At 40.6% G+C, this 18,613-nt stretch overlaps 2 protein-coding genes across 6 annotated transcripts in view; one reads left to right on the forward strand and one right to left on the reverse strand.

Annotated features, from left to right (window-relative positions):
* Positions 1-279: 279 nt before the first annotated feature.
* Positions 280-7,723, reverse strand: RIDA (reactive intermediate imine deaminase A). Of its 2 annotated transcripts, XM_081505212.1 has the most exons (6): positions 7,588-7,723; positions 6,133-6,238; positions 4,714-4,768; positions 3,079-3,147; positions 1,914-1,969; positions 280-701 (listed from the first exon to the last, which is right to left on the reverse strand). In XM_081505212.1, the coding sequence occupies exons 1-6, from the start codon at positions 7,650-7,652 to the stop codon at positions 639-641; spliced, it is 414 nt and encodes a 137-aa protein (XP_081361338.1). In that variant the 5' UTR covers positions 7,653-7,723; the 3' UTR covers positions 280-638. The 2 variants fall into 2 exon arrangements, with proteins under 2 accessions (XP_081361338.1, XP_081361340.1); XM_081505214.1 differs by lacking the exon at positions 3,079-3,147.
* Positions 7,724-7,891: 168 nt separating this feature from the next.
* POP1 (POP1 ribonuclease P/MRP subunit) overlaps positions 7,892-18,613 on the forward strand; it is a 38,310-nt gene continuing 27,588 nt past the window's right edge. For 2 of the 4 annotated variants that reach the window (XM_081505199.1, XM_081505200.1), the window contains exons 1-4: positions 7,892-7,978; positions 14,340-14,480; positions 16,090-16,257; positions 17,465-17,640. In XM_081505199.1, coding sequence (XP_081361325.1) covers positions 14,342-14,480; positions 16,090-16,257; positions 17,465-17,640 — 483 coding nt within the window. In that variant the 5' untranslated portion in view covers positions 7,892-7,978; positions 14,340-14,341. Of the gene's footprint in view, positions 7,979-13,357; positions 13,875-14,339; positions 14,481-16,089; positions 16,258-17,464; positions 17,641-18,613 lie in introns of those variants that run through there. The other 2 variants (XM_081505201.1, XM_081505202.1) reach the window with 2 other exon arrangements.

Here is an 18,613-nt window from a genome sequence, read left to right on the forward strand (position 1 = left end):
GAAAACTATCTGCTGGTTACACTCAATCAGAATCCTCAGCGGTGGTTGTCTTTGGGGAGGTAAGTGCAATAGACAGTGAGTGAAGGGAATTTTTACTTCTTAAATCTATAAAATTCTGTGTTGGAATTTATCCTACAACAAGGAGGTATTCGTATTCATGTAGTAGTTTCTATGTGAAAAGACTTCAAAGAATAAACATAAAATGGTTATACAGAGCCTTTACAACAGTGTAAAAATGTAAAGTCAGAAGTAAACTTTGAGAAAAAAAATAGTTGGGAGTTTCAACTTCATAGTTTCTTCACCTTTATTTAGGTAATGTAATTTAATGTATACATTAAACTGTTAAAAAAAACAGTGAATGGAATCACACCAAGGAAAATCTTCATGCTATTTTATTTCCACTAGAAAAATATTATCTATATAAAATTTGGACCAGTTTCTTCTCCTTTATCTCTGCCATTCAAATTTAAATGCTTTAATTTTATTCAAGTAAAAATCACATATCTGACATAATAAAATACTTCACATCATTAAATTAATGATTTGATTAAATTCTTATCCTTACACTTTCCAACAAGGATTAAGCCATTAGTTTAAAAATACTATTAAATTTCCAGACTAAGTAACACTTGGCCCACTTAGAGTGATGCTGTCGTGAGAGGTCCTTGCACAGCTATTGCTTCAATCTCAACACGGCCTCCCTGTTGGGAAAATAACAAACAGATTAAGAGAGCACCATAATATCTACTGAAAACATATGCATTTTTAACATTAAACTTTTCAAAGAAGGAAACAAGAGGGCACATTCACCAAGAATCGCTAAGAGGCTAGGCTACCATGCTCAGCATGTTCATTTATGTTAGCTCATGCGATTCCCCTAGCAGCTCTGTTATCAGGGTTCTCTCAGTGCAGAGGATGATAACACTGAAGCTAAGAAAGGTTGTTTAACCCATCCCAGAACACAAAGCCAAAGGGCAAAGGTTCAAACCCATGTCTTATGTCAAGTTCAGAGCTCCTACTATCTCATTCTGTATCTTAACAAATTTGATGATACTGATCATTCCAAGTATCAGTCAAAGCAACAAAAATACCATTCACAGAAGCTAAATTTCTTTGGTGCAAAATTTCCAGTAGAAGTCCATGAGAATTGCTTCTTCATAGGTAGAAATATCGTGCTACTAAGGGGCACATGAAGTGCTTCTAGTTCAATTAGAAAACCAAAGTAAGAACGGTAGAAATCTATGAGCCATTGTTTTTCAGATGATTTTTCCTAATGGAAAGCCTAGTGTTGTTTTTGGCCATGCCACGCAGCTTGTTGGATCTTAGTTCCCCAACCAAGGATCAAACCTGGGCCCTCGGCAGTGAAAGCGCGGAGTCCCAACCACTGGACCGCCAGGGCATTTCCTAGATATTTTATTATACAATAGAAAATTAAAATTTTAACTGTAGAACTCACAGACCTGGTTCAATTTAGAGTCATTAAGTAATAGTAAAACAATATAGCTGCTGTTTTACTTCTCATAGTTTACATAAAATGATTCGTTGTATTCACATTCATGTGTGGCCTTGATTTTTTTAAAAAAAGATTTATTTATTATTTTTAGCTGTGTTGGGTCTTCATTGCTGCAAGGGCTTTTCTCTAGTAGTGACGAGTATGGGCTGCTCTCCAGTTGCGCTGCCCGGGCTTCTCATGGCGGTGGTTTCTCTTGTTGTGGAGCACAGTATCTAGGCATGCGGACTCAGTAGTTTTGGCAAACGGGTATAGCCGCCCCGTGGCATATAGGATCTTCCCAGACCAGGGACTGAACACATGTCCCCTGCACTGGCCAGTGGACTCTTACCACTAGGTCACCAGGGAAGCTTGTGGCCTTGATTTTTAATTTTCTTAATTTTTAAGACAAATGTGTACTTACTTTGGGCAAAGCAGCAACCTGGTAAGCAGCTCTCGCAGGAAAACTACTCTGGAAATCTAATTTAAAAGAATTTCATTTTAGTTTTTTCAGATACTATATTGTAATTCAACACTGCAGGATCAAGAATCTGGTAAGTGATTCAGATCTATGTCAGTTCTTAGATACAAGCAACACTGAAAAAAAGAAGCTCACGTTCATATTTGTTTGACAAAATAGTTTGCCATGAGTCCCACAGTATTTAATATTCTTAAAAATATCTTAGCTTTCTGGGAAAAAAATGAAAATATACACTCTGCAGAATCTGTTCTAACATGTATGCTTACAGGCTGTATTAACTCATTTAAAATTCCAACCTTATAAGGTGTTATCCCCATTTAGGATATGAGAAAACCAAGGCACAGAAATATTAACTGACCAGCTAATGGTTCTGAAAGAGCAAGACAGATCGTGGCTAGACCTCATCACAGCAATAATAAATGCAGTCATGTGTTGAAAAATGATTAGGAGAGTACAGAAAACCTGAGAAGGATGTAATAAAATTAGGCTTAAGGAACATGGATTTGTCTGGTTGCGGTATGTTTTTCTAGGGAATGCAATAGAAATGTCTTGGATCTTTTTCATGGGGACACACTTCGTGTTTCTAATCAGCTATTAATTCTTTTAGGACAGGATCTATGACCATTTCTTTAACCTCGCCCAACATTCTTAATGTATTGCTGTTGTTTAGTTGCTAAGTTGTGACCCCATGGACTGTAGCTCACCAGGCTCCTCTGTCCATGGGATTTCCCAGGCAAGAATACTGGAGTGGGTTGCCATTTCCTTCCTTAGAGGATCTTCCCGACCCAGAGATCAAACCCACCTCTCCTGCATTTGTAGGCGGATTCTTTACCACTGAACCACCAGGAAAGCCCTTCTTAAGTTATAATGGACACTTATTAAGGTTAATATTTATCTTTTTAAAATGTTTGTTTATTTGGCTATGTTGGGTCTTAGTTGCAGTGCATGGGCTTAGTTGCCCTTCAGCATGTAGAATCTTCTGGGACCAGGGGTTGAACTCGCATCCCCTTCACTGCAAGGTGGGTTCTTTACCGCTGGGCCATCAGGGAAGTCCAATAGATACACTTCTCTTTAAAATGGAGAATAGTAATAAAGCCAAATAACTTACATTGTTTGTAGACATCATTGACAGTATTGAAGTCATTTATGTCAGCCAGCAAAACAGTTGTTTTTACCACTAGGAGATACATACATTGTCATTAGGTTTGTTTAGTTATTTGGTCTGATCCAAAACATCACTTAGAAAAATGGCAGTGATGAAATAAAATTCACATTTTAAGGCAAGACAAGAAAAATGTTAACATAAAATTTCTTTTCTCTGCCCATTTAGTCCTCCTCTCTCCCCTCTAGTGTGCACTGGGTGTCTTCATAGAGTATTAGCCAGACCTCTTCAACAACATAAATACCTGTTCAACCATAAAGTTCAATTCTTCTTTTGCTGGTGCTAGCCATGCAACTCCCTAGAACATAACATAACTTACTTATGAGCTTATTCATGTCACTAGCTATACTTACTACCTGTGTTCTATTTTGCAAGATTATTGTTTCTTGCATTATCAAATGTGACTGAGTCTCCAATAAAAATAACTAGACGACTTGAAATTATTGACCTAAAATACAGTTCTTCAAGATCGATGATTATAATAGTTGTACTCTAGATATGGGAAGCAGCAACAAGAGAGAATCATTTCCTGGCTTCTGGCTACTATTAACAGAGCTTTAGTCCACTAATAGCACACCAAGTGACATATCAACAAAGTCCTCGCCCGACTGGTCATGAAATACCTCCCAAACTCTGATTGAAATTAAGATCAAAAGGGAGGGGACTGTATGGTAAGAATGCTGCCCACCATCCAGTTCTACAAGAATCAAGTCATTAGCCACTGTAGTCACTGACCTACAATATATCCTGAAAGGAATTCAGGAAGATGATCAGGATAAGGCACTTCGTACTCTAGGGAAATTGGCAGAACCAGCCCCCAGATAGATATTTTCAGGAGAAAATGTTATGAATCTAGTTTTACATATGTTCCCATACCTAGCACTGAAACCATTAACTTAGCTATCTGTTCCTCATGAATCACACTAATCTTCTGCCAAGATGTGTGTCAAGTCATGTATACGCTGGCCTGTCCCCTTACCTCTACAGAAAAGTCCTCAGAGCTTTCTGAAAGACTGTCTGCCAGGTATCATCCTCAGGTTGGGTCAAATAAAATGTTCCATTTTTCTCTTAGATTGACTACTGATTAATTTTTTACTGGTATTGTGTATATGGCTCTAGATCGACTACTGATTAATTTTTCATTGGTATTGTGTCTGCTACTGCTGCTGCTGCTGCTGCTAAGTCGCTTCAGTCGTGTCCGACTCTGTGCGACCCCACAGACGGCAGCCCACCAGGCTCCGCCGTCCCTGGGATTCTCCAGGCAAGAATACTGGAGTGGGTTGCCATTTCCTTCTCCAGTGCATGAAAGAGAAAAGTGAAAGTGAAGTCGCTCAGTCGTGTCCGACTCTTCGTGACCTCATGGACCCTAGCCTACCAGGCTCCTCCGTCCATGGGATTTTCTAGGCAAGAGTACTGGAGTGGGGTGCCATTGCCTTCTCCAGTATTGTGTCTATGGGACTGAAATTCAGCCAACTTCAAACAACAAAAGATATGGCAGGACATATTATTAGATGCCATGTGTTCTTTAAAAAGACCAAAGAAATACCAAACAGAAATGTGAAATAATTTCAAGTTGCTCACCATTCGTGAAGTCACAGCCGGCTGCTTTCAGAATTTCACCTATGTTTGTAAGAGCCTGCGAACCAAGGCAAGAAAGCCCTTAGGCACTCATGCTGCATGAGAACTTTAACTCAATTCAGTTAACCATCTTCTACTAATACTTCCTATGTTGCAGAAAAATCTTCTTTTCTAGGAAATTCACTCTTCATAAGCCACCTCTATACAAGTAAACTGCCTCTTGGCTTTCTTTTTATTAGTAAATTTTGTATATGTTTGACACTTCAGCCTTTGGAAAAACATTAGATTTTCACTCTGTCCTTAATTTATTGTTTTTCCAATTCACTCTTCCACTTTGACTGGTCACATTATAGTAGTTGATGATTTTAAAAAATTTAATCTTCTAAATGGGTTATACATGGATATGGCAAAAAATTCAAAAGCTACAAAAAACATATACAGTGAAAAGATATCTTTCATCCTTACTCCCCCTCCTGAGTTTCCTTTATCAAAGGCAACCACTAGAAAACTGTTTCTAATTTCTTGGATATCCTTCCAGAGACAGCCAATGCCTATACCAGCATAAATGCATATATCCTCAGACAGACAGAGACAGAAACACACACACGGTGGCCTATTGTGCAGGCTGTTCTGTATCTTGGTTTTATTATGTAACAATTTATCTGGAAGATATTTCCATATTAATTTAGCTGTACAAATCTAGCAGGACTTCTTTAGCTAGTTCCTCATGATGTACATTTTAGGTTATTTTCTACCTCTGGACATCACAAATGACTCAGTGAATGTACTAAATGATAATTTAATTCTATTTATTTATTTTTTCAAATTCTATTTATTGGATTAGAATTATACCTCCATCCTTATTAATATTTTAGAAAACGCATTGCATACTGCATGTAACCTTTGATATTTCTCTCCTTCTAACAAACATTGATTTTTACTTCTGTGGTGGTGGATTATTTTTGCAGGTCATTGGACCTGAAAAAATTTCCCATTGGCCCTAAAAAAATTTCCCAACTTGTACAAGCGGCAAGATGTTTTCACAATTCACAATTGTTTTCACAATTTCCTTCCCGCTTCACTGAAATATAACTGAGATATAACACTGCATTAGTTTTAGGTAAATAACATGATGATTTAATACATATATTGTGAAATGATTACCACAGTAAATTTAGTTAATACCAATAATTCAGGTTTAAAGTCACCTTGGCAAGTAAAATCTTTTTTTTTTAGGTTGTTAAATGATTCACACATTTCCAACTTTCTATTGACGTAAAACTATCTCAAGTCAACCAATAACTTAAAAAGCATCTATCTGATAATCTCTATAAAACAAATCAGCCAAATGGATTCTTAACATTCCTTAATATGATGAAAAAGAAGTAGAAAAAGGAACTTCAAATGTGGAAAATGACTCACCTGTTTAGTCTCTTCTGCCACCCCTCCTGGCACAAGCTGTCCACTTGCAGGGTCCATGCCTAGCTGTCCTGAAATGTAAATGGTCCTGTCGACTAACACAGCCTGACTGCAAAGAACAGAAATCCAATATATGTAAAATATAAAATGGAAAACTCAATGCTAAGAGATTTCTTTGCTAAGATACAAAAAGTACAAAATATAAAATAAAAAATTGATAATTGGACTTCATGGAAATTAAAATCTTTTGCTTATTGAAAGACATCTTTAAGAAAATGGAAACCCAAGTCACAAATTGGGAGAAAATATTTGTGAAACACTTATTTAACAATGGATTTGTATTCAGAATATATAAAGAACTCTTATATAATTCAATAATATAAAGACAAACAACCCAGCAAAATATTGGGCAAATGATCTGAACAGACACCTCATAAAAGAAGACATACGAAGAGTGAAGGAGTAATGCAAACCAAAGCCACTCTACCATACCATTACACACAATAAGGCATGACTGATAATAAGTATGGATGAGGATGTGGAGAAAATGGAACCCTCATACTTTGTTGGTGGGTATGCAAAATAGTACACACACTTTGGTAAGTAGTTGGGAATTTCTTAAACACTAAACAGGGAATTCTCTGGGTCCAGTAGTTAGGACTTGGCACTTTCACTTCAGCGGCTGGGTTCAATTCCTGGTCAGGGAACTAAGATCCCATAACCAACAAAAGAAAGCACTGCCAAGCACTCAAGAAAAGTAATTAGACAAGTTTAATCATTGCTGAAGGGTCAAGAAGGATACACCGCTTCCTTTCCAAACTGTTCGTTTGTGTAGTGAGGAAACTAAGTATCAGAATTAGTAACAAGATCACAGGGTAGAGCATAAGCTACACTGAGACCTGAAAGAGAGCCAAACAAATCAACTTTAAAGGCAATTAATTCTCTTTTAGATAAAAAGTCCCACCTTTGTTTCTAAACATAAAATCTACCATTTGAACCACTTTTAAGTACACATTTCAATGGCATTAAATGTTTAAAAATTTTTTTATTAAGAAACCTTAACTTCGCTTTAAATTTAGAAGTAAAATCTGTTTACCCCATTTCACGGTTATTCAGAAAATAAGATATTCTCATTTCTAATGCCCTAGTTCCCTTCATTTTGTTCTCCAACATGCTCCCAACTCTCCTCTTTTATTTCATGACATCTCCCCTCATACCTTTTTTCCTTTATAACTTTAAATACAATTGGTAATTTTCTAACACAATTGGTATTGAGTCTCTCGGTGTGTTGCCTGCTATGGTTCAGTCCCAGTGGGCACAGTGAACCCCTCGAGGCCCGCAGCAGCTCTGACCCGGACTAGACCAAGCCCCAAACTCCAACCCACACGCCCCGAGTCCCCGCCCCGGGGTCGCGACCCCAGACTCCTCGAGTCCCCGGCTCCCACAGCCCTCCGGTACCTGTAGGGACCAATGGCCGCGGGGGCTTTCACGGTGCTGATCACCCTTCTGACCAAAGACGACATGGCTAACCCTTTTCCCTTGCTGGCCCTCGGAAACAACTACGCAAAACACGGTTCTCGTTGGCGCCTCACCTGACCACCCGGGGCCAGAATCGCTGCTTTAAAGCGTCGCCGGGGTTCGCTCGGCATTCTGGGAGTTGTAGTCTCCGTGCGACTCCGGGCCTCCTCTGGGAGTTGTAGTCTCTGTGAGACTCCGGGCCATGTGGAGGCCGCTGGCGCATGCGCTCTCCAGTTCTCTCTCCGAGCCTGTCGCGTCCGTGACTGTGGCAGAACCTTGTCATCCTGACTCGGGGGGAAGTCCTGGTTTCCTCCCACCGGGCGTCTGGCAGGTAGGTCGTGAGGGGCTGGCGTCCTCCAGGGTTTGGGAATGTGGGAGAGAGTGTGTGGCCGCCCCCTGCGGGTCCCCAGTATTGGCCGGGCTCCTCTCATTTCTCTCCCTCACACCCAACTATAACCTACTCTTCTTCCCTTGCTGCCAGCGCTGGGGCCCCTTCTTGCCGCTTGGCACCTCCTACTTTTACCAGAGAACTGGGGTCACGTCTTGGTGGGTGTCAAGCCAAAAAAAAAAACGAAACAAAAAGACCCAATGAAGCCAAAGATCAGAAGGAAGGATTTATTACTTGCTTCAAGTGAAGAGAATACCGGGGATCTTTCCCAAAGCAGTGTCTCCCCAACAGAAAATCCGGGACCTTTTAAGCTAAATTAAGTTAAGTCGCTTGAGTCATGTCCGACTCTTTTGCGACCTCATGGGCTGTGTAGCTTGCCAGGCTCCTCCGTCCGTGGGGATTTTCCAGGCAAGAATACTGGTGTGGGTTGCCATTTCCTTCTCCAGGTTTTAAGCTAGGGATACATGCATATTCATGAAGGGGCTCCAGCCGAAGGGAATTCAGCATCAGTTCAGTTCAGTCGCTCAGTCGTGTCCAACTCTTTGCAACCCCATGAACCCGCAGCACGCCAGGCCTCCCTGTCCATCACCAACTCCCGGAGTCCACCCAAACCCATGTCCATCAAGTCGGTGATGCCATCCAGCCGTCTCATCCTCTGTCGTCCCCTTCTTCTCCTGCCCTCAAATCTTTCCCGGCATCAGGGTCTTTTCCAATGAGTCAGCTCTTTGCATCAGGTGGCCAAAGTATTGGAGTAGACTTGTGGCAAAGGTCAACATAGTTCTAGTTTTAGTGGAAGCCACGGGGTGGCGGGGAGGAGGTGGTCATAAGAAAGATCAGCATCATCATCCCAGTTGATCTGATGACTGAGTGCCCAAGGGGGTTCAAATTTTGCAAAACAGCTGGAGAAAATGCTTCAGGCTAATCTTGGTCATGGAAATAGAAATGGGAGTTGACAACTGATTTTTATTATTGCTACTTCTCCTGCCTGATAATAGTTGTTTTTTAGGTCCCTTTCAGTTGCTTCGTCAGTGTCCGACTCTCTTTGAGACCTCATGGACTGTAGCCCACCAGGCTCCTTTGTCCATGAGATTTCCTAGGCAAAAATACTGCATGGGCTGCCATTTCCTGCTCCAGGGGATCTTAAGATCTTTTTTTTTTTTTTAGGTCCATTAAGATCATTATTACTGAGCCATGCTGTTCAGGGACAAGCATTGTGGCCAGGCTTAGATCACAAAATGGCTTAGGCAAGAAATGTCTTCTCTAATGCCAAGAAAGCCTTGCCTGGTTGTTTTTCTGGGGAACCCCTACTCTATCTGTTTACACTTCAGCCCCGGTAATCTTGAGCCCACTCTGTCTGTCATTTCTCTGCATTTCCGCACCAGACAGAGGCTCTCCTAGGACTGGGCTTGCATTCTCTAAATGAATAAGATGGGTCATTTGGAGGACCTTGAGGAGACTTGGCACTGTTCACCTCCCCCCTCCCCCCGCCCATGCTTCCTCCTCTGGAGAGCTCCTCGAGATTTACAAGATGTTTCTGCAGAAGCCTAGTGATGGGCATCTGATTTCAGGTAGGAGATTATTGATCTTGGTGCAGCAAATGGCCCCAGAGCTGTTCTCTTGGCAGATATTCAGTCATGCAGTATCAGAAGCAGTGGTACTTGGCTAAATATTTTTTACTGTTAAAATATGCATTATAGGCACGTTTCACTTTTTCATTTATGCATACACATGTATATTCAACAAATATGTATATTGAGCCCCAGCTTTGTGCAAGGCACTCTGCTAGGTCCTGGAGATGCGGCAGTGAAAAAGACTGGCAAAAATCCCTGTCCCTCCCCTGCTTCTGAAACATAAGAGAATCGTCTTTTTCCCACCTCTTTTTGTTCTACGTACAGTGGGGTTTTGGCTTTCCAACTCTGACTCGAGAACCTTCAGAGCTTTTTCTTTGGTTCAAAGGTTTGGCCTCCAAGCCTCGCCTACTCAGTTTTGTCCTCTCCTACTGTCTCTTTCCACTCTGGTTATCCAGAGTCCTCACTCCTGAAGTCACGAAGCAGATTCTTGAATACTTTCTTCCCTAAGTTCTGACTAATGAACTCTCATTATCTCATTGACTTTTCCTGTAGATTCACACTTTTTCTTTCCCCTATCCTGTTTCCTATCATGCTGTACTGCAAAATTTAGTCTTTTAAAATTAAAAAAAAATTTTTTTAATTCATTTTAGACCCCCGTGTTGTGTGTTAGTTGCTGCCCGGGCTTTTCTCTAGTTGCAGCAAGTAGGGGCTACTTTAGTTGCGGTGCGCAGGCTTCTCACTGCAGTGGCTTCTCGTTGCAGAGCACAGGCTCTAGGGCACACAGTCTCTGTAGTTGCAGCTCCAGGGCTGTAGAGCACAGGCTCAGTAGTTGTGGTGCAGGGGCTTAGCTGCTCCTCAGCATCTGGAATCTTCCTGAATCAGGGATCAAACCCAGGTCTCTTGCATTGGCAAGAGGATTCTTTATGACTGAGCCACCAGAGAAGCCCTTTCATCTTTTGCTATATGTGATCTTATTCTCTAATCGTTTTTGTTTTAAGAATAGTGCATAGAGCCAAACTGCTTGGTTTGAATCCCCACACAATCACAAGCTTCGTTTTACCTCTCTGGGCTTCAGTTTTTTCATTTATGAAATGAGGGTAGTGCTAGTACTTCCCTCACAGGCTTGTAAGAATAGATGAGTAAGGCATGGGGAATAGGGCCTGACACACAAAGTTCTCAATAAATATTGGTGCTTAAGATGAGTAATTCTTTAAGGAAAGAGGCCACACCCATGTTCTACTTTGGTATATACACAACCCAAAGCTATTAAGTACATATAGGTACCCCCAAGCTTATTAAATTTGATTAAACTGGATAATTAGGAGGTGTTTTTAATTTACAAAACACTTCACCATATGATTCTTTAAATAGGCACTCTCTTGAAGTATTACAGATAATTAAACTTGAGTGGTATTGGAGAAGACTCTTGAGAATCCCTTGAACTACAAGGAGATCAAATCAGTCAATCCTAAAAGAAATCAGTTCTGAATATTCATTGGAAGGACTGATGTTGAAGCCGAAACTCTAATACTTTGGCCACCTGATGTGAAGAACTGACACATTGGAAAAGACCCTGATGCTGAGAAAGATTGAAGTCAGGAAGAGAAGGAGATGACAGAGGATGAGATGGTTGGATGGCATCACTGACTTGATGGACATTAGTTTGAGCAAGCTCTGGGAATTGGTGATGGACAGGGAAGCCTGATGTGCTGCAGTCCATGGGGTCGCAGAATCGGACACAACTGAGCAACCGAACGAAGTAAACTGGAAATATTAATATTTCTTGTGAAACAGCATGCCTGTATTCATTAGGCAGATTTTATTAAGTCTGAGTCACCAGTTTTTTAGATTAAAAGAAATCAGAGATCACCTGTTTAATTCCCTGGTTTTCAAACCAGATTCTACTCTACCAAGGGTTGTGTCTGATCAGTCAGGGGATAATATACTGGATGGGAAAACATGACATGCCCAATTTATGTGACTATTTGAGAGAAAACACTTTTATAAAGCCTGGCACATACTTATTAGTGCTCATAAAGTTTTGACTAAAATGGCTATGAAAACAAACAAAAACTGTGACTGTTAGGAGTAGATGTAAAATTCACATGAATGTTAAAAGTTAAGAGTTAAAATTCCTGCTGGAAGCTATTTTAAACTAAATCCTCAGGCTTCATAAAGATATATTCATATTCATTCTCTTCTGGCATCAGAACTGCTTGAGAATCCTTGCTAGTTCAATCTGCTTATTTTCTACTCTCAAACCTAAGCTCAGAGATATGATTTCTGGTTCCTAAATTTGGTGTCCCAGCCAGGGCTCCCAGGTAGTGGTGTGTTTTGCTGGGAAAATTCTGATTCAAGCATGTGGACTAAACTGTTTTGTACGGTAATTTTGAATGGTTCTTAACACAGTCTGATCTGAATCATGACCTTCACTAACCAATGAGTTCTGCAGAGCTCCGTTTACTTACTACACATTTTTAAGTTTGGAAAATATTTTGGAGTGTAGATCAAGTTGTTTTTCATGTAAGTGAAAACAGAATGGAGTGAGAAAGTGAAATGAGATACATTTCTGTTAGTTCATTTTTTATTTAAGAGTAAGAGTTACCATAAACTGAGCCCTTAGTTTATGCAGAGCCCCATGCATTGTGTCGGGTACATTACCTTACAACCATTTGTAGATTATTCCCATTTATAGAAAGGGAGACCGAAGCTCAAAGAGGGAAAATAATTTTCCTAAGATTATATGACTAAAAAGTGTTAAGAGGAAGATATTTGAATCCAGGTCTTTCTCATTCTGAAGTAAAGGCTCTTAAACACTTTGCCACATAGATTACTCTTAATTTTGTATGAAGTATTGAATTGGAAAGAAGATAAGTGAATTTAACTCAGTGGCACTCATCGGATGTGGTGCAAATCCTGATGTGAATTTTGAAAGATTGTGCAGGTGGTCAGCGTAGTGATTGGGGTAACACTGCTGCCATTTACTAGACAGGGGCCAGGAATGTTAGCTGTCCTGCAGTGTACGATACCTGACTCTGCTTTGCGTAAAGCAGTGGCTGCATGGATTTAATATGCACTGAATTTTCCAGGAATACAATAAAAAGGCAAGATTGAACTTTAAAAATAAAATTTGTGCTTTACCAAAGAGCGTTTACGAATTTAGGGAACCATGTCGCCAGTGGCATTACTACCCTGTCTTAACAAGTGCTAGTTTACAACTGTATCTCTTTGCCTTTGTAGCTGTTGTGGGCATGAAATTCTATGTATAGGTATGAGTAAAGGCTAGTATTAAAACATTTAAATGCTTGGAGAATAGGGTGGTTGTGGCTGCACTGAGCTTCCCAGCTTCCTAGTGTCTCCTTCCTGCAGGACCCTTCCCTCCCTACAGTCAGCAAGGAAAGAGTTAATGACTGTTGTGTGGGGGCTTCTAGGACCCCGCTCCAGCTCTATAGATCGTGCCCATGCCTCTGTTGGCGCCTGTATCTGTGATTATCCCCCTGGGTTAAACATACCTCTATTTCATAATGTCATCTAGTTATGTGAAATACTTACATGTAGAAAATAAATATTACCTTAATTACTTTGGGGCTTCCTTTGTGGCTCAGCTGGTAAAGAAACCGCCTATAATGCGGGAGACCTGGATTCGATCCCTGGATTGGGAAGATCCCCTGGAGAAGGGAAAGGCTACCCATGCCAGTATTCTGGCCTGGAGAATTCCAGAACTATATGGTCCATGGGGTCACAAAGAGTCAGACATGACTGACCGACTTTCACTTCACTAATTACTTTTAGTTCTCCCCTACATCACAATGAGGGCACATATTGTAGGACTTGTTTTGATAAAAGTTATGTGTCTAGTAGGTTATGTAATTAATGAATTTCATTTAAAAATAGAAGACAGGTGTTTCAAGCTCTTCGGTAAAAGAAGCGGGGCATTGACTCTGAGAGCTGAGAACCGCTGTGGAATCACACTCCACTAGGCTTTTGTCCCTTTGTCCTTCTTACTCTAAATTGAAATCTTTTGCAGTTCTGGATTAAAGGTGCAGCTGGCCTCATCTCAGTAGTAGAAATGAAAATGTTAGTAATCTATGTTCAGTTTTTGGTGAGGGTATCATATTGGAACAGTGTATTTTGTTTTTCATCCATTCACATGGCTCTTGTTTCACTTAATTTTGATAAACTGTTTTAGCTAAATTGTTTTACAAGGGCATAGGGATCTTATCTTCATTTTTCATCCTGCCAACAAACTTTATGCAGTGTCAACCCTGGTACGTGATTCAATTATTTGACAGTACAACACAGTTATTTTCTTCTGTTGAATTAAGAGTTTTTGGTGTTAATACTAGTCCCTCTGGTTATAAATCCCTGCTGTAGATCAGTATCATAGTAACTTTTTTTTAGGTTTTTTTTTTTTTAAATGTGGACCATTCTTAAAGTCTTTATTGAATTTGTTACAGTGTTGCTTCTGTTTTTATGTTTTGGTCTTTTGGCCATGTGGTATCTTAGCTCCCTGACCAGGATCTAACCTGTGCCTCCTCCACTGGAAGGTCAAGTCTTAACTACTGGATCACCAGGGAAGTCCCCTATGATAACATTTTTGTGTCATTAACCCATCTATAATAAATGGAGGTGTATCATATTGAAGATTCAAATTCTAAGTCACATGAACATTTATTCATTAAATTTATTTTTATTTTTGAAATTTATTTCAAAATTTATTACTTTCTTTCCAGAAATGTCTAATGCAAAAGAAAGAAAACATGCAAAGAAAATGAGAAACCAGCCCACCAATGTGACTTTATCCTCTGGCTTTGTGGCTGACAGTGGTGTAAAGCACCATAATGGAGGTGGAAAACCTTTCCAGTGTCAAAAAGGTAAGATACACATGGTACTCTCTACACACACTTCCCTGTGGATCAGATTGCTTTTGTCAGCTCCTTTTGGTAATCATAATCTAAATGATGGAGGAGCTAGATTAAAAATAGATACAGTTGACCCTCATTATTTGCAAGCTTTGTATTTGCCAGTTCTGCTAGGTGCTAAATTTGTAACCCCAGGGTGAATCCTCATGGCACTTTGGTGGTCATGCCAAGAGTGGGAAAATTTTTGATTCACTTGATGCGGGTATTTCCAGTGGAGTTCCCAGTGCCGTCCAGTTTGACGACCTTACCAGAAGAAGGAGACTGATGGGGCAGGGCCGTGTAGTGTAAGAAACTTCCAGCTCTCACAGGGGTTTGAGTGCCGATTGTGCGGCGGCCCCAGGCAGGTCACTTAACACTCCTGAACCTCATTTTCTCTTTGGAAAAGAAAGGAAAGGCTGAGTTGTTCTCACGATTTAAGACCGTAATCTCTGAGATATGTAACCCACATGCATGCATGGACACGTACATGTTTTCTCCAGGAGCAAGGGCCCAGTGTTCACTTGTTCACTGTTGGCTGTGACTGTCTAGAACGCAGCGGCTGGGAATAATGAAAACTGGCTGTATGTATTTTAGAGCTGATATATTTTATCTCTACCTTAACAGTTTATTAAATGACAGTGGTATGTTTCTTAAAAGAAATACAGTGCCTTTCTCGTGTCTGCATTTAACTTTTGTACTGATTTTAGAAATTTTATAAGGTGATGTGAAGGGGATAGCTGTTTATTAGTCACCAACAGGAAATAGAAAATAGATTGAGATGCAACACTGATGCCCAACAGGCCAGTGAGAAGCCTTAACACATATCTCATTTATATCTCACAGTGACAGACTTTGCAACATATTATAAGCGCTTAATAATTGTTACCACAACGGAAATAAGCAAGAATGCAGTGAAATTCTCCACTAATCTTTCCCTGTGTTCGCAGAGAGGGATTTGATGATATCTTGAAGTCAGAATGGTTTGAATGCCCAGGCATATGTATAGGAATTGCCTTTCTTTCTTAGCATAGCGGCTAACTGTTGGAGTGTACCAGAGAATTAAGAAACACTAAATATGCGCAAATACTACAGGTGAACTGTAGTATTTAAGGGAATTTTAGGTGTAAAATTCACATTGCACTATTTATATGGAGAAAATTTCCCTCATATCCGTTATATCCAAGGTTCTTCCATGTGTTACAGGGACATGGTTAGCTAGCATGCCGCTTCCTAGCTGTGTGACCTTGGGCAAGTCACTTCACCTCCCCACCTGGGATCCCTCCTCCTGCAGGGGATGACAGGAATAGCCATCTTCCAGGGGGGTTACTGGAGAAGGAAATGGCAACCCACTCCAGTGTTCTTGCCTGGAGAATCCCGGGACGGCGGAGCCTGGTGGGCTGCCATCTATGGGGTCGCACAGAGTCGGACACGACTGAAGCGACTTAGCAGCAGCAGCAGCAGCAGCAGCAGCAGGGGGCTTACAGGACTAAAATCCCTATCAGTGTTGTCACCCAACACTCTCATCCTTATCTCTGATAAAAGTGATCTGTTTCTTCTTGTTTTCTTTTTGAAAACATACTAGACTCTCATCCTGGAACTTCCCGACAGCGGCAGACCAGAACGACCCACCGTCCGCTGGCTGAGTCTGGTGCAAAGGAGCAGCCTTCCTCCAGGGTAACCTTTAGGAAAAAGGGAGGATGGAAAGTGGGTCCCGAGGGCACTTCTCAGGAGATTCCCAAGTATATAACCGGTAGGTATTTGTACGGAAGCCAAGCGTGATTGGACTGTGAGCTCTGTTTCTCCTGCAGCCAGATTTCTAGTGCCCTCTGGTAGCTCAGTTGGTAAAGAATTCGCCTGCAATGCAGGAGACCCCGGTTCAATTCCTGGGTCTGGAAGATCTACTGGAGAAGGGATAGGCTACCCATTCCAGTATTCTTGGGCTTTCCTGGTGGCTCAGCTGGTAAAGAATCTGCCTGCAATGTGGGAGACCTGGGTTGGGAAGATCCCCTGAAGGAGAGACAGGGTACCCACTCCAGTATTCTGGCCTTGAGAACTCCATGGGGTGTGTAGTCCACGGGGTCTCAGAGTCAGACACGACTGAGCGGCTTTCACTTCAGGTGTGTCTCACCTGCAGCCTGGACTCACTGCCTGGGCCTGCTTGCTCTCCCCCTCTCTCTCACCATCTTCTTACAGGTCCTCATTTGTCTTTTTTGTCTTAAAGATGTCTTTGGCACCACCCCCTCCTTGTTAAAAAATATAAAATACCATCCATATTCTTCAGCACGCATCTCCAAAGATAAAACCAAATTTAGCGCAGTCTGAGGGCAGCCAAGGCCTGTAAGTTCCTGTCTGCAGGCCCTTTCTTGCCTTGTTTCCTGATGCCTCCTCGCTTCACTCTCACCCCCACTACCTCATAACCCTGTGTTCTTATGGTCTTGATGCCTTCCTGGAGGAATTCACTTAAGTGTCTCAGCACTTTGTTAATTCTTTAGGAAAAAAAAGAGTATTTTTCAATAAAGAAAACTAAAAATAATTATGGTTATTTGTAAAAAAACAGAAACTATTAAGGAAGAAAACCCTTGGAATCAAAACTAAGATTTTGTTTTTTCTTTGTTTTCTTGTGGGATTATTACACTTAAGAATGGTTGTGATTATATTGCACGTAGCCCTCTGTTTTAAAAAAGAAAACCTTTCAAACTTATTTTTTAAACTTTTTTTTTCTGATTAGGAAAGTAGAACTGAATCCTTGCAGAAAACTTGAAAAATATAAGTTGAAGGACAGTTTCACAATCATGTAACACAGAAATAACTACTATTGGTGTTAATCTATTAGGGGGTTAGGGTAGTGGATGAATTGTAAGCTCGTGTACTTAAAATCTATTTTCTTTCTGAAATCTACCAGAAAAAGTATTGATTCAAGATGAGTTTTTAAATGGCATTGCTGTTTCCTTCGACAGCTTCTACTTTTGCTCAAGCCCGAGCTGCTGAAATCAGTGCCATGTTGAAAGCAGTGACCCAGAAATCTTCTAATTCGCTGGTTTTCCAGACTCTGCCACGGCACATGAGACGAAGAGCCATGAGCCACAATGTCAAGCGCCTTCCTCGGCGGTTACGGGAGATCGCCCAGAAAGAGGTATGAGAGTCTCTTGATATGAATGTTTAGGTTAGTAGTTCTTTAAAGAAATTGAGAAGTATTAGCCTAATAGAATTTATTAAAATGAAAACTAAGAAACAACTTACTCATTTTTTTGCATATTTTTTGGTTTATCATTATCTTTCCCCCCTTCACCCCATACCCCCCAAATTAGCAGGCTCCTGGAGTTATACCTACTTTTAAATATAGCATTTGAACCCTCTCTCTCTTTATGATGTTAAACAGTTGGTGTTCCCCAGTCAGATTTAAAATAAATTTTGACCTTACCAGATAAGTAATTTAGCTCTGCACTTTGGCGTGTGACCCATCTAGAGCTGAAAGGTTAAGAGATTGCCTTTTGTCTTTTTTAAAACTGAAAACTTGAACCTGGATTTAATTTTTGTTCAAGTCCTATTGTTTTCGGCTTTACCAGAATGCTTGGCTTGGTCATTCTATGTTTGTCCAAGCACCCTCTGCTTTTATTAATTGATTTAAAATTTCTTTATCAAGTGCCTTCTAGGTACTGGCATGACGCTGGTGGTGGGGTTAGAGTCCGTTAAGGTAAAATCCTTATTCTTAAGGGGCCCACAAACTAATGGAGAAGAGTTTTTCCCACAGAAGGTTAGCTTAGCTATGAAAGAGAGGAAGAATGAAAACTAAACAGGAATTCTATACTTTCTAGATTTAATGAGAAGTCTGTTTCCTCAGGATAGCATTTAGCATTTGTCTTTCAGTACTTAAGTGATGTGAATTGTGTGGGTTTTCCCCACTTTTACATTTTTGGTCCTTAGTTTGGGGTTTAGTTATGATCTTAGAGGTTAAAAAACTATAAAAAGAGAACAACAAAGAGCTAGCATTTGATTTATTCTTTCTTGCTGTCTGATATTAATAGCCACACATCAGTTTGACTTACTATGTTGAACATTTGTAAATATTCTAATCTTCCCTGGCCCCAAAGTTTGCCCAGTTTGTG

The sequence above is a fragment of the Giraffa tippelskirchi genome, chromosome 6 (assembly GCF_054371585.1).
Source record: "Giraffa tippelskirchi isolate mGirTip1 chromosome 6, T2T-mGirTip1v1.2.pri, whole genome shotgun sequence".
In the NCBI taxonomy this organism is placed as follows: domain Eukaryota; kingdom Metazoa; phylum Chordata; class Mammalia; order Artiodactyla; family Giraffidae; genus Giraffa; species Giraffa tippelskirchi.

Excerpts from the sequence above, each read along its gene's own strand:
- RIDA (XM_081505212.1), bottom strand. The coding sequence starts at position 7,652 with ATGTCGTCTTTGGTCAGAAGGGTGATCAGCACCGTGAAAGCCCCCGCG. Across the intron at positions 4,769-6,132 it reads TGGCAGAAGAGACTAAACAG|GCTCTTACAAACATAGGTGA; the intron begins GTGAGTCATTTT and ends CTTGGTTCGCAG. Across the intron at positions 3,148-4,713 it reads CGGCTGTGACTTCACGAATG|TGGTAAAAACAACTGTTTTG; the intron begins GTGAGCAACTTG and ends TGTATCTCCTAG.